The sequence below is a fragment of the Pelmatolapia mariae genome, linkage group LG17, assembly GCF_036321145.2.
Source record: "Pelmatolapia mariae isolate MD_Pm_ZW linkage group LG17, Pm_UMD_F_2, whole genome shotgun sequence".
In the NCBI taxonomy this organism is placed as follows: domain Eukaryota; kingdom Metazoa; phylum Chordata; class Actinopteri; order Cichliformes; family Cichlidae; genus Pelmatolapia; species Pelmatolapia mariae.
Window position 1 is genome coordinate 12,955,001 of NC_086242.1, and position 26,101 is coordinate 12,981,101.

Below are 26,101 nucleotides of genomic sequence, written 5' to 3' on the forward strand. Positions count from 1 at the left end.
TGGGATAGCAGCCCTCTTTGGTACAGGAAGCACATCTGTATGTTGAAACAGAAAGCAAGGGCACCACAGTTCAAGGCAGAAATTTAGGATATTTCAGGGAAGCTATCAAAAGTTAGTTAGTCAAGTAATATAGCGGCAAAGATACAGAAGAGCAGTGTGACATGAAAGTGGCAGATGTTTGAAGAGAGAGGCTGTTTGTGACTGAAAGTTGAATATCATACCCTGTGGCTTCTCTTGTCTGTTCTGTCTGTATTTGCATGAGCCAGAAATGTGTCATCAAGCTTGATACACGGCACAAGAAAGCAACATGATCATGAACAACATAATCATTTAATTAAACAATTTGACAGAAAGAAAAAGTATCACTGCCTTATGGAGAATATTAATTTTGTGAGAGTTCATTAAGTGTTTCCTATAAATATTTAGAGCTCTGGTTAACGACTCAGTAAGTCATCTTATTATAATAACGCACTAGTAGCTTTAAGTGGATAAAACACACTGCAAGCCCATCTGATGTGTTATATTTTGAGCGAGGCCCATGATGGCTTGTGATGGTGCCTCTCGAGCCCCTTAATGGAGCTGCATTGAGACATAAGAGCAGCGGTGCTCAGACACCAACACTGGCACTGTGTGTAGCCATCAGGGGAGACTAGTACTCAGTGTAGCACTAACACTAGTCTGCTTGTGTAGGCGTTTAGAATGACGTTAATTGGACATTGTGGCTAGAGGGGGCTTTCAAATCTCTATTTATACACATCGTCCATCCAAGATAGTCTGTATGTGTAGTGAGGCTGAAGGGTAGGGTCTGATGTATGGATGGCTGGGTAGGGAGTTTGCTCAGAAAGTGTGAAGGTGACAGAGATGTGGAGGTTTAGTCATCTGAGCAGAGTTCAAAATGACATGTCGCACGGGGAAAGACAGCTGGAGGGGTGAGGATGAGTAAGAGGAAGAGTAAATGTGCTGAAATGGTTCAAAAGAATACAAACTTTTGTTATAGCGTTGTTTTCAAAGACTAAGGGATGAAAGATTGTACATAACGTCATGAAATTAGATTTCCACTACATGCTTACTGTGGCCAAAAATGTATAATAACAACAGAAACCATTGTGATATTGATACAAGATATGTGAATCAATTTCTACCAGTCCAGTTCATCTTTACGTTTGGTGCTGTGTCTTATGGATCAAGAGGCTTATCAAGATGGCAATGTGAGTCAAGTTGGTATATCGTGACGGTGGCTTTGACTCGGACATACAGTGAGAGTAAAGAACTCTACTTGACAGTGATTCAAACTGGTTGTACACTTAGAATGTGGATGTAGTGTTGTGCTCTTGGAAAATTCACCAAAGAAGTCTTTTTTTCTTTTAGACACAAGTATGTCTGATGGCAAGCTTTTTAAAAAGTGCACACAGGAAGCGTAATCTTAATTGAGTTACTGCTGTTGTTCTTTACACTGTGCTGGTATCTCACCAGTAGGTGAAATTTCTCTGCAGCAAGTACAGACACTTTTAGGTGTCACAACAATTCTGCTTTCTCTGATTTAATGTGTCGAGACACCTGCAGGGAGAGGTGATACAATGGAAGCTGTTAAATACACGCCGTTTGACATGGAGGGTGTGGAGGAGGCCGACTATTGGCTAAGAGGACAGAGAGTCAGTCCCAGCTCGTCGTGCTTCAGAGTGTGAGGTCAAACGTGGGCAAGGGTAGGGAAAAAAGTCTGACCCCAGTTCCCCTGTGGCAGTCTCATGCTGTCAGAGACAAACAGAGCAGTGCTCAGATAACCAAATGGCCCAGTCTGAATTTGTTACCTTGCATTTCTTGTAAATAGATGTGTGAAGGGAGGAAGGTTGTTTTTTTTAGCACAGTAGATTTATGGATGAGAAAAAAGAATTAAAACAACTAAATGTAGAAATAAGAACACTTCAATACACCACATTAATGGCTTTTTAGACAGGTCGCCCTAAGTTAGATAAGCGGTTAAGCAAATGAATGGATATTGCTCATAACTACCTATTTATTCCTTCCTCCACGAGACTCAGTTATTTCTCTGCAAGAAAAGAAAGTGGCATCAACAGTGGCGGTCCTAGCCTGTTTGGTGCCCTGGGCGAACACCCCTTCTGGCGCCCCCCCCCCCCCCCCCCCCCCCACCCCCCCACCCCACACCCCACACCCCACACACACATAAAGCATATTAAGGATTGTACATAAAGATATTTTATTGTAAAAACTGTTGTTGGAACCATACTGAGTTTAACCAGATAAACACAAACACACACACACACACACATATGAAGAGAGAGAGAGTATGCATAGTATGCAAACAGCTAACAAACAGCCATTATAATTTGTCATACAATGAGAATAGGACAAATCAACAATTGCCAATGACTAATTAATATTGTGCTGAACACAGTCCAAAAGATTCAGTAAGCTACATCGGTGTCTACTGTTTACTATCATAGCCAAGTGGCTAACAAACGTAAACAAAGTTTTCGCTTTCCCCACTAATTAATGTTATCTTGTTGTATCTCTGTTGTGGTCAGTGCTATCCTCTATGCTGTTGCATGCTGGGGCAGCAGGTTGAGGATCACAGATGCCAACAGAATAAAGAAACTGACCCACAAGGCCAGTAATGTTGTGGGGATGGAACTGGACTCTGTATATATTAGTGCCGTTTCTTAAATGTGTAAAATCTGTAACATAATTTGTTGTTTGGAGTTTAGTCTGTTACTATTACTATTTTTCAGTTTCTTCTTGGAGCAACTGTAACCCACATAATTTCCTTAGGGATTAATAAAGTATTCTGATTCTGATTGTTTCAGGATACATGACCTGTCATTATCCAATGACACATCTGCTTACCTGTATCTTTTGCTCATTGCTCCTCCTCTTCTTTTCTCTTTTTTCTAAACTGAGCACCTGATGGCTTTGAACTTTTCTTGTCCATCTTCCATTGGTTTTAATTTTGCATTCCAGGATGAACACCCATCCCCCAACCCGAGGATCACCACAACTTAACCTAATAGACCTACACCTTAGTTCACAGATTCACTTTGTCTCAGGTTTATTTCTGGGATTTCGCACAACCCAGGATTCAAATCATGAGTACATAATCGGCTTGGATTGACAACATTATGAATGAAATGTGCTCTATTTGGAAACAGCCGGCCCCCTCCCCTTTCGACAAGTTGTGTGAGACTTTAAATCATCAAACTGTAAATTATAAATTGCTATTGATCCCTTTACCCCTAGTCCTAAAGTGTATATTTATTTTCTTACTCTTCTTATATTTATTTTTTGTTTACTTGCACTGCTGTAACTGGAGCCTCGTTGTCTCGTCACCGAGGGCTCTCGCGCTAACTTTTCGCGTATAGAATTTCGAAAAAGCATCGATGAAAATTATAAGCCTGTATCATAATGTCTGGTGTTTTCATGTTTGTTGGTTTGTTTTTATTTTGTTTTATTTTGTGGGTTGGTTATTAGATGCCGCTCCAGCCAGCCAAAGAAACCCCCGCCGCCCCGCCCTCTCTGTGTCACAAGCAGCAGGCGCACCTCGCAAATGGAGGGCGCCCTTACTCCCATCGAATGGGCGATAGAAAACCGATCGGTGTCTATGCCATCCCCAAAATACGCTGGCATGATGTCGGGGCAGCATGAGTACGAGCAACTTTTTTGCTGATGCCCGTGATGCCGCCCTGGGCAACCGCCCATGTCGCCCATATCAAAAACCGCTACTGGGCATCAACAGCGGAAATACATTCAAGAATTAGTCAAGCAGCGGCAGCTTTGTCCTCCCTCAGATGGTACATCTGGAAGAAGACAAACGTCACCCTTATCACCAAAATTCGCCTGTAACGTACACTGGTATTGCCCATTCTTCCCTATGGGTCGGAGATCCTCAAACACGACCTCAACAAGCTTGAGGTCTTCCAAATGCGCTGCTTGCATCAGATTCTCCGAGTGTCCCTCCGAGATCATCTCAGCAACAGCGTGATACGTAGTCAATGTCACCAGCAGCCCTCAGTGGAAGAGCTGATTAGGAAGCGACGACTGCAATGGTTTGGCCACATCTGCCGCATGAGAAATCATCGCCTTTTGATGCAGCAGCACCCCGCCCACTGGAGAATCAAGCGTGACATGCCTAAGAAGACTTGGATCAAGCAAATTGAAGACAATCTTAAACAAGGACGTTTAACCCTTGAGCAAGCAAAGGTGAAGGCAAGAGACCACAAGGCCTGGAAGTGCATCGTTGACCAAGATGGAAACTCTACGGCACCCACTGCGACGTATTGGCTTCGTGGACAACCTCCCCTGCCAACCACCAGCTAGGGACAAAAGAAGAAGAAGAAGAAAGATTTCTCTGCCAACAGGTGGAGGTATCTGAGCGAGCGGGAGAAGTTTGCCTGCAGTTTAGGCAACAAAACTATTTGGTAAGGATTGGGGGAAAGATCGTGCATTGGTTAAAATATACTGATTACCATGATTTTAGAGTGCCTGTCTGGCAGAAAGCCATGAAGGCAATCTGTATTTGCTGTTTGCCTTTAAGGTTATATAAAAACTAAAAGGATTTTTAAAAAAAAGTAGTTGAGAGGTGGAGGTTGGGCAAAGGCATTAGCAGAGGACGTAATCTTCTAGTCAAATAGCTGCGATGTACATGTTTTCCCTGCTCTACAGTAATGTCTAGCTACTAGGCTGATCTTTTTTAACTAAAAGAAGTGTGCCAGTCCCAAGCCTGGATAAATTGAGGGTTGCGCCAGGAAATGCTTCATTGCTGAAATTCTCGACATTCTCATCCATTTCCTGTGCCACCACTTGGGAAATAAGAGACCAACTACAATGGTCTATATATTTATTTCTAATAAAATGTCCAACCTGAGCCTATATAACATATTTAAATATTTTGATTAATTTGATTAACAGTCACAGTTATGTCAAGAGTCACTCCTTAGGTTTGAGAACCTGGAATAATGTCTTTGGATTTTTATCTATCTATTGATATACAGTATATCAGTTTACATTTATATGTGATCTTCCAGTCAAAACATTTAGAAAAGCCTCAGCCTCAAAAAAAACACAAACAAAGAAACCAACGCCCCCCAAAAAACAATAACGAATGTATGTTCTCTCCTGCGAAATTGTCCTTTTTGGGGACCATTTCTCAGGCTGTCACTTTGAGCTCATCTTCTGTGACAGACGTAATTCTTGGACATCTTACGGTTTTTTTCTCTAGTTAATTTCACAGAAACTTGGAAGACACTATCATCTTACTTTGAGCATCATTAATTTATTTCTTCTGTGACATCCAACAGTGTTACACAAGACATTAAAATTAAGCTGTGCTAAAGAAATGAATAACTGAAAAAGAACTTGAAAGATTTCTGTAAATAAACCTTGTGGTACTTTTGGTGCTCAAATTATCTGATTATTATGTAATTGTCTTTGACCAGGAAGCCCCACACAGTTTGAACATGAAGCAACATCCCACAAATCCTGCCATTCAAAGCTAAGTAAACACCTGAAGTGTTGCTCAGAAGTTCAGTTTAGCATAACGGTATAATTCAATATAAGTTCACCTGTAAAATCAGTCCCAGTGGAATCAACTTCCTGTAACCTACACCTTGTCTTTCCATGCATGACTGCCCACCAGCATTGCCCCATCATTTCAAAGTGATCTCATGCAATGTCAAGTCAGCTCTTCCGCAACTGTAATTACCCTCATGTAAGTGCTTGATAGAGCACAAAAAATAAATACTGTCAAGGCTTCACTTAAACAGAGCTCTTCAGAGCTAGGCAGGGGGCTAGGCTAAAACGCTCTGCATGACTCGCTAAGAGGAAAATATAGAGGAGAGGCAGAAGCATCAATAACATCCTGCCATAGAGGATAATGAGGCCGAGAGACATTTACAAAGCCTGCAATTATGGTGTTATTGACCTCAATAAAGGAGAAGATATCATCACTTGTCTCCTTTGTACTTTGTGGTGATACATGTGGGAGGAGGAAAAGCAGCTGGGGGGGCAGAGGAAGGAAAATTCTAGCACTCTGAGTTCATTTAAACTCGATAAGGAAGCAATAGGTAGGTTATGTGATGGAAATGTAAACTTTCACAATATGAAGACCTAATTTGCAAAATTAGACACAACAAACAGACAGACAGCAGTGTCACTGCTGGAGAGAGCAAGACAAAATAAAGTGAATTAAGAGGAAAGACCCAAGCAGAAGAAGTATACTAAGCCATTAGCGGTAGCTTTACACCAGAGGTATAAAGCCCGTGTAAGAAAGGAGGGAAAGGCACGAAGAAAAAGACAGGAAGAGGGGCAGAAAGTGACTGTTTGTCTTCTCCAATGCTCTGTCAAGCTTGCTGCTTATTAGATGCACTATCCCCCAGTGGCTCAATTACATCCATTCTGGCATCCTCAAACATCCCTATCCTTTTTGTGCATGTTCTCAGCTTCCAGTAATAGTATCAGGCTTGTTCTTCTCTAAGAACAGATTAGAAGCCCAAATTACTACTATTAGAGGAGGATTTTAGCTTTCAAACTGTCACCCACTCTTGGAAACCATGACTCAACTTGATGGGACTTAAGGAGGGAGGGGGTTTGCTTTTGGATGCTTTTTCCGTGACAGTTTTGATGGAATTAAGAGATCAGATGTGGATCTGCAGACTGGCTTCAGAGTATAAAAACATGAGGATGTTTACAAGGCAAGAGGGCGCTGGAGTGGAAATTCTGAGATTGGATATTGAGCCCTGGATTCTTGTGCGCTGCTTGTACACGAGCATGCTGGGCCTCTGAGATGGTGTGAGGCTGATTTTTCAGTGATTCAGTAAGGATGACGTCTAACAATGCTTAATCAATATTCTACATTTTCACTCGGCTCTGGGTGTCAGATTGTTTGCTTTTTTTTCTCTGTGAGTAAAACAGAAGGAAAGAAAACAAAAAGTATGCCCAAATGATTTGGGCATACTTGAAAACCCCTACTGCTGAATGACAATGTAAGGTCATGTGTGAAAAACAAACGGATGTGCTTTTTCCTAGATTTACTTCATGCTGCATGAAATTAGACTATTAATACAATAAATTTCAAGTGAGATGAGAAGACTTGGCTGCCATCGAACTGCTAGTGCCTGCTAACCAGTGAGATGTGGGAAAAAAAAGTGTTTTATGACAAACTCTTCAAACGCTTTGACAGCAAAAAACATAAGAATACAGTCTGTGGGGTATTTATTCAAAAATCCCTTGCTGCTTCCTCATAAAGATGTAGAAATACATTTGGTATAAAAGTACAGAGAGGAGAAAAATGCTGGGAGGAAGTCCTTCTACTGAACTCCATCTGGGAACCGACTTTTAATGCTGGATTACAAACTCCACACCCGTTGAAAATTTCTGTGTGCTTTTCATGTAAATGCTGAATGAAGGGGCTTCACAATTTGAAAAGTAGAAACAAAGTCGTATTCAAGGACAGTTTGAGACATTTATCTAAAAAATGTGTTCATGTATAGCATATTGAAAATACCACTTCCTGTCTAGGGGGCAAGAGTTAGCCCCAGTCAGTCTGCTTATATCCAATCTTTATTTACATGATGTTGATTTCCAGTTTCCCTTGGCTGAGTTACCATCTTTCTAAGTAAACTACCTTTGAAGACAACAGTCTGCTCAATATCTCTCCCCGGGTTAATTCATTTGCCATTGTAGGGTTTTTCAGAATAACTCTGCTATCACAAGGTTAGATTTATACACATTATTCATTTCTTCCATGTTTCATGCAACTGTAAAGATTGTTAAAATGTAGCAATGAAGTGTGAACATGAGACAAAACACCAATGCGATGAATGCGATTATTTAATCAGTCACATAGCAGCATGTGTTTATGGTTAAGGCAGTCTTCTGAAGTTCAAACTGAGCGTCAGAATGGGAACGAAAGTGACTTTGAATAACGCATGGTTGCTCGTGAAAGATGGTCCTTGTCTAAGTATTTTAGAAACTCCTCACCTACAGCGATTTCTGCCCACACAACCGTCTCTGTGGTTTACAGAGAATGGTCTGAAAAAGAAAAAATATCCAGTGCCTGGCAGTTCTCTGGGTTAAAAATGCCTTGTTGATGCCAGAGGTTAGACGAGAGTGGCTAGACTGCTTATAGCTAATAGGAAGACAACAGTAACCTAATTAAACACTTATTATTACTAAGGTATACAGATGAGCATCTCAGGATGCATAACACCAAACCTTGAAGCAGGATATAGCAGTATAAAAACACACCAGTTTCCACTCCTGTCTGCTAAACAGGAAACTGAGGCAGCATGTGACATGGGTTCAATGAAATATGGCAATTAAAGACTGGAAAAACACTGCCGAGTCTTTGATTTCTGTGGCGTCATTCAGATGGCAGTCAGAATTCAATCTAGGCAACAGGAAAGCATGGATCCATCTTTCATTCTATCAACAGGTCGGGCTGCTAATCATGTAATGGTGTAGGGGATATTTTCTTGGCACACTTTGGACCCTACCCGTGCATGTCCATCCCTTTATGACCACAGTCTACCAATCTTCTGATAGCTGCTTCCGGAAGGGTAACGTGCCGTGTCACAAATCATCTCAAACAACTTTCCTGAACATGACGATAAGTTCACTTTACTCAAATGGCCTTCACAGTCACCAGATTTCAATCCAACAAAGCACCTTTGGGATGTGGTGGAACAAGAGATTCGCATTACATGTATGTGCAGTTAAATCAACAGTGAATGTGTGAAGCTTTCATGCCGCTATGGAGAAAAATCTTGGAGCAATGTTTCCAGCACCTTGTTGAATCTACACTTAAATTTATGCCATGAAGAAGTAATGCAGTCACTGCTAGAGTCTGTGCATTTGATTTGGAATTATGGATTTGCTAAGAAGTTGAAAGTTAAAAGTCTAAAAAACAACTTCTGTTTACAGGGTTACTAAAGACGTTTTAATTATAAAAGTTTGACTTTTGCATTTCCTCCTCCAACTTTTTCTTGGCATGTCTCACTGCTCGCATTCACTTCTTAATGGAATGATGGCCAAAAGCCTGACATTAAAATCCAAGTTCCAGAGTGAAATTATCATTAAAATGCCAATTTTAGTTGACAGTTGCACTTTTAATTAATTAGTAACTGCTCTACTTGTTTCATGACAAGTGGCTTTAACGCAGGATTACAGACATAAGTCTTAAACCTCAGAAATAATTTGATTTTCTTTTAATGGCTGTAAAGCCTGTAGTTAATAAAAGCTTTAGACATGTTTATGGTCTCGACATGACGTATGTATATAAATACCCCAGATCTGAATTTTGAAGCTGTTATTCCCAAGAAGATTTGCTAATTATACCCTATTTTCTGCAGTAAAAATAAAAGCACCTGTAAAAAGAAATCCCATTAAAATTTTGTCAATGGAAGCTGAACAATGCTAACTTACTGAAGAACAGTAATCCTTGCTGCATTATATTTACTAATTTTTTTAGCATAGAATCACATTTATCTTCTCTAAATGAATGAACCCCACTACACTTGTGTATGAAACCTCATTATCGGTTATAAAAGGGTATGAAACCTCAAGCTGATTGCTGCACAGCACCTAACAGCTTGAGGTTGTGGTTTTGAAGTGTACAAATGGGAGAGAGAAGAGCACAAATTTCCTCAGCAGTCACACATAGCTAAGCTGGGGGGGATAAAGTGGTCAGAAGTAAGGCAGCTGTGCTTTCATGCTGAGTCATGTTCTCTATTCTGGGATTGTGTCCACTTCCCAGCGTTCAACCCTTGAATATGACAGTCTACTCTTAACTGGCTCAGCGAGGGTATTTGGCCTTCATTAAGGTTGTTATGGTGAGTCAGGATGTTGAAAATGATGTTTTTTCACCTCCCTTTTCTTTCTTTTTTTTTTTTTTTTTTACCTTTTTAAAAAAACCTTTATTGTAGTATTTTTCAATTTCACTAGTAAGGGTTTTGTCATCCTTTGGTCCATCACTCAAAATGTGCAGGCATAAATGTGTCAATTTCATCAATTTCATTACATTAAAAGCTTCTTGAAATGGTCTATGCTTTTCCTGCTGACCTTTGACCCTGGCAACTCCCATCTAACCTCTGTACAACTCACTTCTCTCTGGTTTCAAATGAACCTGGACACACACACAAGGACGTATGCACGCATAGACATACGTATACATGACAAATAGCCTAAGAGAGGCAGTCATTAGAGCAATGGAGGCTAAAAGAAAAGGGGGGATGGGCTACTTTCTCCTCATCCACCACTTTCCTCATAGCCACAGGGGTCAAGCACAAATTAAGACATCATTTTCATCAAGGGAGCAGCTCATTTAGTAGTGAGGAAGTGTCATGCTCTTGTGACATACACACTATAGTTTCTGCTGTGCTATCCTTCTGTTGTAGCAATATTGACACCGCTGGCTAGCACCTCATCTAATTTCACACCGTTTAACTCACTGGCACACTTATGCATACAGCTGGGGACATGGAAAGAACGTGATGAAATTTTAATGTCATCCTTTCAGAGTTGGAGCGGGAGCCCTCAGATGACCTGTTTGTCTAAACTCCAACCAAGTGTGTCCCCAACTGTCTAAATTCAGTGAACCTGGGATGATCTGTACCGTATGTGCACTGAGTCACATTTCACTATCATAAACAAGATGCGTGGGTGAGATGGTACGAGAGCTTCTCATTTCATGTCTAACGAGTATAAAACTGTTCCAGGCTCAAAGTGTGAGCATGTTTAAAGTCCAGGGAAGTCAGTATAAGCTGACATGAAGCCAACTTTTATCTAGTAAACTTTTACTGTCAGTTTGCCTGTTGAAGTCAGTTTGTCCAGCTGCTGCCCCCTCAGCTCATTTGTGCTGCTGACAGACAGCTGGTTCTGACGCTGAACAGAGGTCGGAGTCATTGTGAGGGCAAGCATCACTGTCAGTGCTTCACTAGTCCACTCTTTTTTTCTTTCTTTACTTCTTGTCTTTATCTGCTTTTGTGGTTACTTGTGATCAATCATCTAATCAGTAACCCTCCTGTTAATTTTTGTTTTCTTCCACTGGAATCCAGTTTTTTTCTGCTCCAGTTTAGGTTTTCTATCATAGTTTCTCCTTTTTCTTTTCTCTCTTCACTGGGAAGGAACATTGACTTCATTGCCTCCTCATCTATTCTGTCCTTTGTCATCTTGCCTCCGAGCCGTAAATCAATCTTAGCATCATGTCAAAGTTGCATCTAAGGACAGAGGAGCGAGGACGCTTGCTGGAAAAGCTATAATTGAGGAAGCGTAGGTGTATCATAGAAGTGTTTTTTTTTTACCTGTGACACAAGAAAAAAATTTTTTTTAAATGAACTGTTTCATCAGACTTTCTTTTCCATTTAAGGTACTTTTCCTTCTTCTTCTTTTTCCTTCTTCTTCTTCTAGGGTTACCATAGAAGAAGCGGGTTATCTGCCTCCATCTCACTCTATCACTAGCGTCCTCTTCTGTCACACCAAATCTTTGCATGTCCTCCTTCACTATATCAATCCATCTCCTCTGAGGTTTTCCTGTTTTTGTTCTGCCATGCAGCTTTACTTTAACATCCTTTGTCCAATATATCCATTACCCCTCTTCTGCATATTGAAGACATGTGTTGCACAAAAACTTCACTGTACTCTGCTGTGGCTTTAAGTACGGTGAAGCAGGCTAAATGTCATATACCCAAGAGCAATGTGGAGTTTTGCATTTCCCACAACTCACAAACTTGTCTGGTGACATTGCTAAAACAGATCAGTAGTACTCAAACTACTCAGACTAGAAATTGGGCAGAAAAAAGGGGCTTCAATAACTGCCTGTCATAAAACCAGTCTGCTTCATAAGCGGGTGGCCCAATGAGACAAGTTTAAGAGTAAAAAGTCTTGCACTATTTTTACTTTTAGCAGTTACTCTGGTGATTTTTAAATAAAAATCAGACTGCTTACAAAAAAGGCAGAATGAGACATTAGCAGTTCATTTTATTACATGATGCTACAGTCTATCATAAAAAGGGTCTAAGGAGCAGCAGACACATAAGGGAAATGGTCACTTTAATTCCCAGCTACTGTAGTTAGATCATTTCTCAGAACCATATTTTATTGTTTATTGCCCTTACACAAAAAAGCTCTAAACTCACCCTGCAACTTTCAATGCTTCACACTTAGATTTAATTCAAATATATTGTTCACTAAAAAAATGTGATAATTTTTCCAAAGGATAAATAATTATGAATGAAATCATGTTTTGAAGATGACATTTTGTGTAGCTGTTTAAGACCAAGTTTAACTCTTGTTGAAAAAAATGGACAAATAAGTCTACTTTCATAGAGCACAGCTACAGTACACACATCCACACATGCTCATGGTTTCCCCATTTGTCACCTGTTGTTATGCCCCACCCCTTCTTCCTTATGGACAGCTGGGCTCACAAACTCTGCTTAATGTGCTCAGTGAACCTTGCTTTGACCGAAGCATTGAGTTCATGCAGTCATAAATCCTACAAGTAAAATCTAAATCATCTTGAAGGCTGCTTCCAGGTGATTATAGCATATTACCTTACTTTAAAATTAATTCATTAGGATGTGTGAACATGTACATGTACAATGACAATAAAGGGCTATTCTATTCTATTCTATTCTATTCTATTCTAGTCATGTGTGCTGACCCTCTATCATTATCTGCTATCAGCGACTAGCAGCTGTTGCTCTAATGGAAACCAAGAAACCAGTAACTTTAAAATGGTGATAGCTAACTTGGAGGGCATTCATTTTCCTTCCAACTGTTTAGACATACTGAGTTCATGGACACAGAAGGCATCACTTAAACTAGATCTCATAGCATATTACTGTCTGTACTGATGTGTTAAAATGCAACAAGGCTGATAAATAAATAAGTAAATAATAAAGTGAATAATTTATTTTCGAATTGAACAACGAAATCTCAGATGTGTTCTGATGTGTTTTGAAGTTACATAAATCTAAAGCCTAATAAATGATCATCTGTCTCTGTCTTGCTCTTTTATGTCTTTCTTCTCTTTCTGTCCTCTTTCACATCAGAAGAATACATTAACCAGCATTTCACCCCTGACGATGTGATACTCTCATGCTGCCAACTTTGAATAGGTCTTGCCTTAATGCACAGCTCTTGTGGAGTAGAGTAATGCATTATCTTGTCTAACACTTATTATATCACGCTTCCCCTCCAGTGGATCTATATAGATAATCTAGCATAGCTATTGCTATAGTAAACAATAAAGGGCAGCTTAGGTCATATGATTGCAATGGCTGCATTCAAAATGAATAAAAAAAATGTAGACTTTCTATTAGCCAAGGAATGATCAGCTACTTTCTTTTTCTGTTCACAGGATAAAGGAATGGGTGGACCAAATGCAAAAAGATTTGATCGCTTTAACAGACACAGCCACTGGCATGCAGGACCTAATAGAGGTAAGACTGCCTGTCATGCATATACACTAAGTAAGATTTCAAATGTTAACTGAAATATGAGTGAGTTCTCCTCACATTTTGTGGATAAAGGGGTGCAACGCTCTTGGTTGATGTTTTTGATCAGAGCAAAGATTTAAGAGCATCCACACAGCCAACATAAAGAGTCCTACTAATTCTCTGCCTACCTTTTTTTTTTGATGGGTGATAGGGGCGACACATACGTTTGTGAATGAACTCAAGAACAAAGCGACAAATAATTTTCAAATTAATACAATACTTGTATCTACTAAACATCTCAGATGAGTTCAAATCTCAGTGATCTCAACCTCAAAGTCAAGGCCAAATTCTCTGAAAATTTTGTGCCTTAGCTACTGTGTTCCTCCCACATTATAGATTGGATGGGGGTTAACCCAGACTAATAAATGTCTAACAAAACTGAAGTTTGTATAACAACGTTTTTCATGTCTCACACATAGGTATCATACACCTCAAAATACCAGTACTGACAATGTGCTTAATAAATCTTCATTGTTTTTACAGTTTGCACCAACTGTGCACAAACACCACCAAACACCAAAGAAACAGATTTCTATAAATAAATTTATATCTATTCAAATCCATATTTACGGGACAAGAACAAAGTATTATGTGTAATTTCTGTCACTTAATACTCTTAGTCTCATTAGCTCTCTCTGCACGACCTCAGTTGTCACAACACATCACCAGTCTTCATATAGTAGTCTCTCATTAGACATAACGCTGCATCTGCATCATTTCATTTCACCAGCACACTGTACACACTCACATGAGATCAACTTCACTTCTCTACTGTGATAGCTACAGCTCCTACACACACGCAGACACTTAAACACTCAAAAACACAAACATATGAGAAGGAGAAGAAGCTTTTTAGATCCACATTGATTGATATAATGCATGTGCTACTTTGGATCCATTTGAGAATAAAACCATTCAGCCTTAAAACATGGCAAAAATCATTACAAAATCTATTTTCATTTGATGTACTGGGATGGCGTATCACTCCAAACAAGAATTAAATGTATTTGGAAGTCTTATGGGCAGCTGAATGAGATTAATGTGCAAAGCAGGGGGAGTTGAAAAGGGGTGTTACAATGCTGCCTGAACAGTTATGCTGACTCATGTAAATTACAACCTCAAATGCTGGTATCAGCTTATGCACACAAGGTTTCAAAACACCCCAAAGCTATGGTATTTACTAGCGTTAATATGTTCAATTCAAATGTATTTATACCCATACAAATTCCAAATATAAATGTAATAGTACAATCCAAATCAAACATTTAATAGTATCATTTTTTATACCAGTCTTTCACTGTGTGCCTACATGAACGTGCCTCAGCTCTGTGTTTTGAATGTTGGACAGTGAAATCTCTTTAGGCTTCTAAATAATTGTCTGTTTGGCATTTGTGCTTTTTTATTCCTCTTGCTGGGACATATTCCATAGCAGAGTAAATGGTACAGTTACATAATCCTTTTTTTTTTCTAAATCACTGTGCTTTGGTCAGTGAGGCTGATGAAATATAGAAGATGGGCACTAATGCAGAGTAACGTTCTTGATTTTAGTTACACTACATCTGTCTGTGAATAGAAAATAGACAGATGTTACGTTGTTTCTGACCCAGAATTTTTATTGTGACTGTCTTAGATATATCATAAACACAGAAAGCACTTCAGAGTGGAGTCCAATAATGCGCAGGAGCTGGTGGCAACGGCTGCTGGGAACATAGAGAGACTGCTGGCTAACCGCTCCGAAGCCCTAAAGGTAAGTGTAATCTCATGATCTTGTGGCAATTTATAGGAAATCAGTTAAGTGGAGGAGAAAGTTTTCCCTTGCGTCTTTTGTCATGGTGACATAATTCTTGAGGAATCATAAAATGCAAAATGTACACTGTTTGCAAAATTAGGTACAGCTTGACTTCTTGCACAGTGGCCCAGGAAAGCACACAGAAACAGTCTGTTTATCTTCATTTCTCTTTGGGACAGACTCTGGAACAACATCACAGCTGATCCATTATAATCAAACATCCTCCACCTAGAATACTTGATTCAGAGTTAGCAGTCTGTGTTGGTACACGGTTACGAATGACCCTGTTTAGTTTCAACTTTGAGAAAGGCTTTGTCTTTCTGACTTCTGATGCCTGTTCTGCCCTCATTCCTAACCTATACTGGCTGGTTTTATGGCTCATTTGTCTGAACCCAACAGAAGGAAAATGCCATGGTGACTATGCTGGCCAATGCTTTCATCTTGTAGTAAAGTTCCTGAACCGTGTTCACCTCATGCAGGTTATTGAAAGGCTGCGAGGCCTTGGAAGAGAAAAAAAAGCACAAAAGCATTTTTCAGTCCATGACAGTAATTAGTTTGACTTTGTAATAGAACTCATCTATTTAAATTGTTATACATCTTAGACCTAACTGTTGCTAGGGTTCATTTGCGAGTTACTTAAGTGGACCTTTTCATTGTATTTTTTTCTTGTGAAGCATTTAAAATGCACTTATCTCATATATAATGTTTGACTGTGTCAATTCTGCAGCATGTTAAAATGTTTTTACAGGTTGCTATATCAGTGGAGTGATCTCAGATGCATCTATACAATCTATATCCACATACTAACCAGACTAGCAAGAAATAGTTGAAAACTTCACTTTCTTGTCTAAATATGGTCAATTGTGGCTCAGGAAAAAAAACAAAAAACAAGAAAAACATAGACAGTATTAAAGATGAACATAGCTGCCATGACTTTACCCATTATTTTTGGACTCTATTCCCAAGCATGACAGAAGTCATGCTGGACTTTTGAAATTTATGTTACATGAAAGGGTGGCGTGCTACATTATCGGCTAGTACTTGCTATCTTAGTTAGCATGCTACATTCCTAAACAAACAGTTCCAATACAAAGACACATACATTATCTACTTTGTAGGAGAATAATAAAATACTAGAATGTCTAAGGAGTTTGGAAAGAAAGCGACTGGACTTCTTTAAGTTTCTTGGAGATGTTTTACCCTCGTTCGAGAAGCTTCTTAAGTTGTAAAACCAAATGGTGGAGAGTCCCAAGTGTTTAAACCCTAGTCTGGATTATCCCTTAACAGGGTTTTTAATGATCCGATTCCTCACAGGAGCCATGGTGTAAAAATGGTTTCAGGTGAAACCATTGTGAGACCTCGCCTTGCCTTATCATGTGATCTATTGAGGTCACCTGACACATGATGTGAGTTGGGGTTGAGGCATCTCAAAATTGCACTGGCAGCAGAGCTTTCCAAACTTTCCAAGCTTCTTAGACTATCATGACCTCGATGACTAAATACTAGAAATTCATTGAATAAAAGTGAAGCACAAACGTCTTGGATGGTCTTTACCAGACAACAAACTATATTGTTAGTAAGATAATCCATTAAAAATGCTCTAAAAGGCTCCAAGAGCACTCACAGTAACTTGAGGTTCAGTTTAATGATTCAGGGTAGTGAAAGTAAGGCCTGATCGGCCTCACTATATCTGGTCTCCTGCCAGTCAGAGCCAGCACGCCCTAACTGAGATGAGTTATTAGAATGTGAAACTCACTCACAGAAAAAAAATGTACCAGGCTGCAAATTTTTTTTAATGCTCTAAAGTTAAGTACTTCAATGCAGGAGTCTGTTGGGATTGACTCCTTTTTGGAGCCAGTCTCAAGTGGCACCTAGAGGAACTGCAACTTCTGTCACTTCTATAACGGCTTTTTTTTAGCTCTCGAATTTGGGAAAAAAAAAAAAGATGATAACAGCCATAATGCTTTCTAATATGGTTCTGATTGCTCCTCTACCACTGCTGTGATGCTCTCTGGAGGTCTGTGGTTTTGAAATGCTTCATAAGCAGCTGTTCAATAGATATGCATTATTGATTCCTCTATCATCTGCATTTGTCCTGGATCAAAATTTGTATAGCCTTTGCTGTGCTTTGTATTTTGTAATGTATAAAAAAATTATAGTGCTCTCTTAACCGAGGTCTTGACCAGTACTATTATTTTCTCTTGGACACACTTGTTTTTTTTATTTTCAAAGGACAGCATGTGAAATTGATCCAACCTTTCCCTGTACCTTTAAATTACATTTAACAGTATCTCACCAACTAAATTAGGACCTTGGGATGCTCCCAGCCTCGATCAATCTGAATCAAAGGGCCCGGAATATCCAATTAAGGCTGACAGCTTGTTGCCATAGCTACAATCTAATTGATTAACCCATCATATCTGCCAGGCATTTTGTTTTTCTTACATCTTCACAATTGTCAAGGGATTAGGGACAATTAGCTTTCGGTGTTGTTGCTTCACACCTGGGGAGACTAAATACGACTTCTCTGTGAGTTGATGACAGTGGAATATAGATGTTACACTACAGACTGTGTTCTAACATTTTATCAGCACCATCTGCTGTGTGTTTCACCTGTGGAAGTTAGTGCCAGTTGTTTAGTCTTTGCTGGAAGCAAAAAATGAAAGAGAGATGATATAAGTGTAAAAAAAACCAAACCCCCACCATATGCTCCTGTTTTAATCCTCAAGAGTACGCACTTGTCAGTGCATTAGCATTGAAGAGTATAGGTTGTGGTGGTGATGTATTTTGTGTAATGAAGTCAAGTCAACTTTATGGCAGTCAATTTATCTAAGGGACCATAAATTGTTACAGGGACTACTTAGCTAAATAATGAATGGAAATGGAAGTCAAGCATCTGTAATGTTTTGACCTGGCCTACGCTAATATAATAGCTCTCTATGAGGTAAAAAGCACTCCTCTCTGACTTTACACTCCTTTACTATCCTCTGTCATTTTTCCCATATCATCATCCCTCATATCTTTTTGTTTTTATCTTTAAGTCTTCACTTTTTCTCTGTCTTTGTTCCGTTGAAAGGCTGATTGCGCACATCAGAACTGAACATGTGAAGGAGCACAGCTTTTTTTGTCTGGGAGAAAGGAAAGAACTGAATTGTCTGATCTTTGAGAAACACAGATGATAAGGAGGTAGTAGGAAGTCCATGAGTGCTCTATATGCTACACTTCCTTTGAGGCCCTAAACAAGAGACTAGAAGCCTAATGGATCTTGGCCTCTCAGCAACAGGCAGCACTCTTTCTTTGTTCACACAGCACAGTTTGAACCTTCAAGGCTATTAAACTGAGACACAGCCCTGCTATAAACAACCACACACATGCAGGAATAAATGAGGAAGCACACACAGATATGTAAAAGTAGGGTTTCAACTCCACGTGAGTTATTCTGATTTTACAGCTGATATTTTGTGATCAGATTCAGGTATTCAGACCCTTTAAGATCAAAATGGTGCAGTAAGAATATTTCCACTTCTTAGAGTAATTCACATGATTTTTAAATTTGAAAGCTGAGACAGTATTAAACAGTAAATTTATAAAACCAACCAAAATCATGTATATTTTAAATTTTAGGGAATGCTGCACCTGAACTAAGCAGTGGCATTTCTCTTTACACTGACCAAACTGCTCTCCTGGGCTGTGCTTTGCAAATATCCAATTACTGTGTAGTGAACACAGTCAATCTTGCTCCAATCTTTTTCTTTTTCTTTTATTGTATAGACTATATACATTTGCCTTTTTTAAACATCACTTTTTGCTCATCTGTTTCAACCGTTCCAAGTTAATGTTTCCAAAGTGCTGATGATCTGACTGGGGAAATGATTTTGTCTCTTTACAGCTCGTGGGTGATCAAAGAATTTGCCTCTTTCATGTAATGCCACAGTATTTTGCATTCAGTATGTGTCGTTCTTAGAAGGATGTAAAGTGAAACTGAAATTCCCAGCAGGAAAGAAACCACCACGGTACTGACAGAGAAATCCTGAAAAGTTGTCATCGACAGCAACTGTACGGTAGCTAGTTTTATTTGTTATTTTTGAGGAAGGTATTGATATGTTTAGCTGTGTGTGTGCGTGCATGTATGGCTGAGATGAGAGGGTTTTCTTCCTGATCTCTATATGACTCAGATTCTTTAGGCAGCTGCTGTTGTGGCTTAGCTTCACTGCTTCACACACAGGCTAAGCTCCACTTGTGACCATCTGCGTGCTCTTACATGCATAAGTGCATCGCCATCCTTACCTTTTCTTATCCAAAATCAGCTTTCTCTTGACTTTTTCCTCTTTCTTATTCTCCACTGTTATCACACATTTTCTTTCATGCCAGCCCTGTTCTTTCTTCCGCCTCAAACCCTGTTAAATTCTTTTGCCATCACTTCATCCTGATTCTGTGTCACTTTCCATTCCCAGTTTCCCATTTTAGCCTTGCCCTCTTCTCCTCTTTTAGCCCTATCTGTCCTTTTATATATCTTCCTGTTGAATATAGAAGTATGTGGTATCCTTCCTCATTACAATGTGTTAAAAAGAACTAGCAAAAATAGTTTCCCTGTTGAGTTTATGTTAAATTACAAAAATATAACTACCTGAAACTAAATATTGTTTTGCAAGCGTGGTTGTCTAAATATTGATATCACCTAGTTGAGTTACATTATTTGATTTGGTAATCCGCATTTCTCTTCTGGTTAACTGGCATGCATATAAGTAGAAGGTATCCAATCATCTGGTTGTGTCAGTCATGTGAGCTAGTGTTTTAGCAGAAGTTGAGGTTTTACATTGTGGATGTTCACATTAATTTCTTCCAGGGTGTGTTAGGATGCCTGGGTCATTGACCCAGGGTTTTGAGTTTATTGTATTATTTATCATTTCTATTCTGTGGTTTCTTTGTTAGAGTTATGTCTTATGGTTTATGTGTTATCCTTAGTTGCTATATCCCTGTGTCCAGTCAGTCTGTCTGTAGTTCAGTCTGTGTTATGTTTCCTGTTTTACTTTGAAAGTCCGTGTCTCATGTAAATGCCTCTGGTTTTGCTTCCTTTGTCTCGTTAGGCTTGATTTGCCCCAGCTGTGTTTCCCTCCTGTTACCCATTCCCTGATTGCTCCCTCTGTGTATTTAAGCCCTGTGTTTCTCTGTGTCTGTGTTGAGATCTACCCTTATCTAGCTGTGTGTTCTGTCTGTGTAAGTGTATTTTGTATTCCTAGTTTTGTTACACTTCTGAGTTCAGCATTAAAGCTGTTTTGAGTTCACGTCTGTCTCCATAGTCTGCACTTTGGGTCCTTTTCCTGCCCGCACACAGCCTTCACATAACAGAAGATTGCGACCATACTATGGACCCAGCAGACATTGAACTTCAGGAGCGACGCCGAGCAGCCTTTGCCCAGCTGGAGGAGGAACTCCGCTGGAAGCCATGGCTCACCCCTGACGTCGGGCGCATTTTCCATGGTACTCGGCTGGCTCTCGGAGGTCCCCGGAGCTGCCAGAAGTCTCCACCTGTTGCTCCGCTGGCACTCAAGATGCGGCCGCTTCAGTTGGGAGTCCTCCGTGTGGCTTCAGGCGCTCACGCTCCAGCCTCAGCTTCACCGTTCTGTGCACCAGAGGCTCAGTTGCTCACGCCGCCAGCTACCTCTGCCCAAAGGAAACGGCGCTCACGTCGCCGTCATATGGACACTTCTGAGCAACCTCCGGTGGTGAGTCAAAAGGACTACACTTTCCACACTCCACCTGAGCCGTTAAACAGTAAAGACTATGAACTCACCTCAGACACTTTCGGGATTTCTTTTCTGGACGAGGATTTGGATTGGGAGGCCAGTTTTGGTTTGAATCCTCCCGCGCTACTTCATCACAATAAGCATTCGTCTGAGATTTTTAGTTCGAGGTCTGCTCTTTGGGGTGGGAACAAATTAAAACCTGAGTTTGCCGAGTCTGTTTTTTCTGAGACTGTGAACACTGCTAAACCTAAGACTGTACAGACTGTTAAACGTGGTGGGAAAGGGTCGTCACCTGTTTTTGATGGGCTGGTTTTCATTGAGCCTGCTCCTTTGCCTTCCTGTGCTCCTCCGCCCAGGTCGGCTGTAGTCCAGCCGTCTCCTGCACCTGTATCTGTTCCTCGGGTGAGGGGGGCCAGGGCCCAGTTTGTCCCTGCTCCAGTTTCCAGGCCAGCTGAGGCTCTGCTAGTCTCTGCGCCCGTACCTACTCCGCGGGTGGGAGCGGCTACTGCCCAGCAGGCCCCCGCACCTGTTTTTCTCCTCGCTGGAGGCTCAGGTGAGCCCGTCCAGCAGTTTTCCTCAGGCTCGGTAGGCTCGGAAAACCTAGCTCAGCCGTCTGCTCATCCACCACCTCGTCCACCATTACTTCCATCGTTACAACAGTTGATACATATTAAACTTCTCTCCATAGCTCAAACATTAGCTCACCTATCGTCTCAGTCACCTGCTCAGTTACCACCTCAGTCGTTTACTCAGCCACCTGTTCCTGCTGGAGGGTCCGAGGGGCCCGTCCAGCCCTCTGCCTCTGCTGGAGGGTCCGAGGGGCCCGTCCAGCCCTCTGCCTCTGCTGGAGGGTCCGAGGGGCCCGTCCAGCCCTCTGTTCCTGCTGGGGGTTCTGGAGAACCGCACCAGCCTTTGTTCGTCTCTGCTGGAGGGACCGAGGGGCCCGTCCAGCCTTCGTCGCCTGTAGCGCCACCACCTGCGGCTCCCACGCCGTCGCCTGCAGCGCCTTCCTCCTCGCCTGGTCCGGCTTCAGCTACGGCTTCAGCTTCGCCTGGTCCGGCTTCACCTCGTCCTGTCCGGCCTGCTCGTCCTGCACGTCCTGTCCGGCCGCTTTCCAGGCCGATGGCTGGACGTCATCGCCCTCCTGGACGCCCTCCTGAACAGTGTCGTTCTGTGCTGCCTTCCGGGGTGTGCTTCCTTCCGCGCGGCCGCCCTGCTCTGCCACGGTGGCTGGCTTCGCGGTTGGCCTCCGGACCTGTTTTTTGGACTTTTGTGTTGTCGACCTCCGGGCCGGCCCCCTGAACTGCCTGGTTCTGGACTCTTGGGCTGTCGTCCTCCAGGCCGGCCTCCTGAACCTTTTCAAGACTGTTACCTGGGCCTCTGTGCCTTTCATTGGCTTTTTTGTCTGTTTTCTTTTGGACTGTTGCTGGGCCTCAGTGCTATTGTTTTGGGCTTTTGTCCCCTGTATTTTGGTTTCTGGCTCCGTGTGTTTGTTTTGTTTCGGTCTCTTGTTTATATTTGAACTTTTCATATGTTGGCTGTTTAAAAATGCAAATATTGGCAGATAGATCTGCCCGCTGATGACGTATCGGGTGAGCTCTGGATAGTGAAGTGGTCTCAAACCACAATGGCTAGGTTTTATTTCAGCTAAAGATGTTGCTCCAAGGGAAATTAATAAGCTTGATGTTGGTTAGGTGGTCAATATCAACTTGCTTCAATGAGATAAAGTCAATACACTTAGAGATAAATGTACAGTTGGCTTCACAGCCTCTGAAGATTCTGTAACCAATATGCACAAGCTAAATAAGAAACTTTTATGGTATTTGGTAATGCAAACATACTCTAACAAGTTATTTTTCTCAGTAGGCAAGGTTATAACTCACAGGTGGACAACTGATCTTCCTAAGGAGCCACATGAGAAACTGAGACTGTTGTAGTAATCTGCTCAATATTAATTTAGTCTCTTTATAAGCTTATTGGTCTGACCCTCCACAACAATCCCAGTTACTCATGTGGCCCCTTGGAAAAATTAGTTGCCCACTGCTGCAGTAAGATAACAGCCTACTTTTTAATAGCACAAGTCTGTACTGTAGCATCTATTAACCAACACTGTAACAGTCTGTAATCATCTTCATGAGTAGCTTTACATCTTTATGTTTGAACAAGAAGTGTTTTGAAATACGACATTTGCCCTATGTTAAATAAGACGTATTTTCACCTTTTCTGAGAAGAAGAGTGTCATTGCAGTCATAGACTGTATCTAAAAAATGGATGTAGCCACTGAGACATCACATTTTGGATGTGAAGCATTTGCCATCATGTGTGTTTTTTTTGTTTTTTTTTTTTAAATTGACCGTGACGAACAAGGGGTAGACCTGACCTTACACACCATCTTAGACACAGTGATGAATAGTCTGTCACAAAGCAGGCCCATCTTACTTTATAAATCATAAATCAAACATGCGTTTATGTCTGTTTTACTCCCAATAGGACCGTAATGACAAAATAAACGTCATGCTACATTAAGTAAGTTGTTAAGTGAGACTATAATCTCATCAAGAGTCAAAGTTTCAAGCTCTTCTCTATAGGATTTACTTTTCAGACCATGTCATGTTTTATAAGAAGTCTATAGTTGAAACATGAATGTGGAGAACTGAAATGGTTGGGTGGGTGTAAAGCAAACTAAGGCCTGAGACCAAGGTAATTTGCCTATTGAACATCTATCATGCACATGGTTTATTATGAATTTATCTACACATCACACACTTTTCGTGCATGCACACCTTTGTTCATTACTTCTTTTTTTTACCTACCTTGACAGCAGATAGCCTCCCTCTGATATTCAGGCCACCTATGACTCTGTTTTCATCAATTATTGAAGCTTTCCTCTTAACCAATACTCTTTGATGGAGCCCGTGGTTAACTTCTCCCAGTGGAATAGATCATTTCACTCCCCACAGTGACATCAGCAGAATTCTCTGGATATTTTCATTTCTCATTAAAAGAAGGAATTTTACAAGTGGCTGGAAAACCAGAATGCCAGAGTTACTGAAGCTGAACTATTAGCAATTAGCGAAATATGCTTAAAAGCCGTTTTTAAAGCTTATCCTAATGAGAAAAAATCTCAGATGATAGCTTTGGCTAGTGGCACTTTTTTTCCATTAAAATTTCTTCAGGAAGCAGGTGTTAGTCTCAGAATATTTATCTATTTTGTTTGAAACTTTGAGGAATGCCAAAAACATAGTTGAAACTTGCCATCTAAACACAATATTAAGACTAAATGCTTAATACATTGTTTTATTTGAATATTTTGCATACTGTGTGCAATGAGATATCTGGACATGCAGATATTTTTGTGATCGTGAATAACTAACTGATGTATTCTGTTTTATTACACAGTAGAAACCATGGATAAATATTTTTTCCTATATGAATTCACTGCCAAAAAAAAAAATCCCTTTGTCAAAGATGACCCATGACCCATCACTGATGATAACCACGGACAAATAAATTTATTTTACATTTAAAAACTTTAGCTGCACTTAAGGTTACACAACTTCAAAAGCAGAGATAAAAAGCAGGAAGTATTAGAGTAGCTGCCATTATTAGTTTTAACTGATGGATGGTCTCAAGATGACCTAAGACTTAACAGGGATGACTGACTTGTTGGGATAAGTGGAAGGTTATTCTCTGTGAGTGCCCTCCAGGAACTCCTCTTGTTGCTTTGTGCCCACCTTGAGGGATGCTTGTTGACAAAAACACCTGCTTAGGGTGATATGGCAGCCTGCCATCTCCCCCAGACAGACTGCTGAGAGAGAGCAAACTGGCTTGCAGAGAAGTTGTTGTGAAGGAATAAGAGAATGAAAAAAAGATTGAGGAACATTGCACAGGGATGGTCTTTGTTGGTCTGCAAATATTTCTCAAGGAAAGTAAAGGAAAAAGACAAAAAAAAATATTTCACCATCCAAAACAGAAAGGAAGACTGAGGGGAAAAGGCTGTGCAAAAGTACAGCGCAGACAGGCCTGGGCTATTTGAATATTGATTGGTGAGGGTTATTTCAGGCCTGGGATTGCATTAGCTCTTTGGCAGCAGATTCGTAAGGCGTTGGCTTCCCACCAAAGTCTGAGCCACAATGGGTGGCCATTTTGGAAACAAAAACAACAGTTGTTCTCCAACCCTGGCCACTTGCTTTGGTTTAAATCACTCTCAGAGTGGTTCTCCATCGATAAGAAACCCCATTTGCTTAATTGTGAGTGGGCTGTTGGCATTACCTTCAGTCAGGTAGGTTTGAGTTGACTTTTAATTGTAGAGGAGAAAGATGGCTCATGCTACAGTGGGGAGATAATGAACAAAATGTTTCTAGTCTCTCGTGTTGCCCTCGCATGGGAGCTTTTGCTCTCCACTGTGCCTGGACCATGGATGCGGCAGGTAACCATGACACCCTGGTTGCTAGGCAACATGGGCATCATAAACAGATTCCTCACTCCCTAAGTGAATCACTTCTCTCTTGCTTTCTTTCTGTTACCCCGGTTAACATTCCACACTGGTCAAACAAAATGAGAAAACTGCCATTCAAGTACCCTCATCTCTCCTAATCTGCCACAATCATGCATTAAACACAAAATTGGCTGTCTAGGAGCATTCATGTTCATTAAATTGTCCAAGAAGGATGAGAGCACGAGTGCGAGCACTTAAACAGAGCTCTTTTAAGTGTTGTGTTATGTAGTGGTGCGTAATTACAGAGGAGTCACTGATCTCTAGTGTCTGCAAGTGCGTTATTAAACCTCTACTGGATGACATGCTGTGAGTCATTAGACTCTGCTGTTAGAGTCCTAATCATAGGGTAGACACACACACACACACACACACACGACACTCATTGCACTCCTCATTCGCACGTTTCTTTTAAAATTATGTTGTCCAGTAAAATAAGAACAGTTTTGCTTGTACAGTTTCACATGAGTGTTTATCCATTTGTGCTCAAGTATTGAGTTACATTCATTTCTGAGAAGAAAGCATACATAATGACTGATTTTCTAACAGCTGTCTTTCACTT

At 40.7% G+C, this 26,101-nt stretch overlaps 1 protein-coding gene across 2 annotated transcripts in view; it reads left to right on the forward strand.

The window, feature by feature from the left end:
- Nucleotides 1–26,101, forward strand: part of cacna2d1a (calcium channel, voltage-dependent, alpha 2/delta subunit 1a) — a 103,383-nt gene that overhangs the window by 6,791 nt on the left and 70,491 nt on the right. For both annotated transcript variants that reach the window (XM_063500754.1, XM_063500755.1), the window contains exons 2-3: nt 13,370–13,451; nt 15,139–15,255. In XM_063500754.1, coding sequence (XP_063356824.1) covers nt 13,370–13,451; nt 15,139–15,255 — 199 coding nt within the window. The remainder of the gene's footprint in view (nt 1–13,369; nt 13,452–15,138; nt 15,256–26,101) is intronic.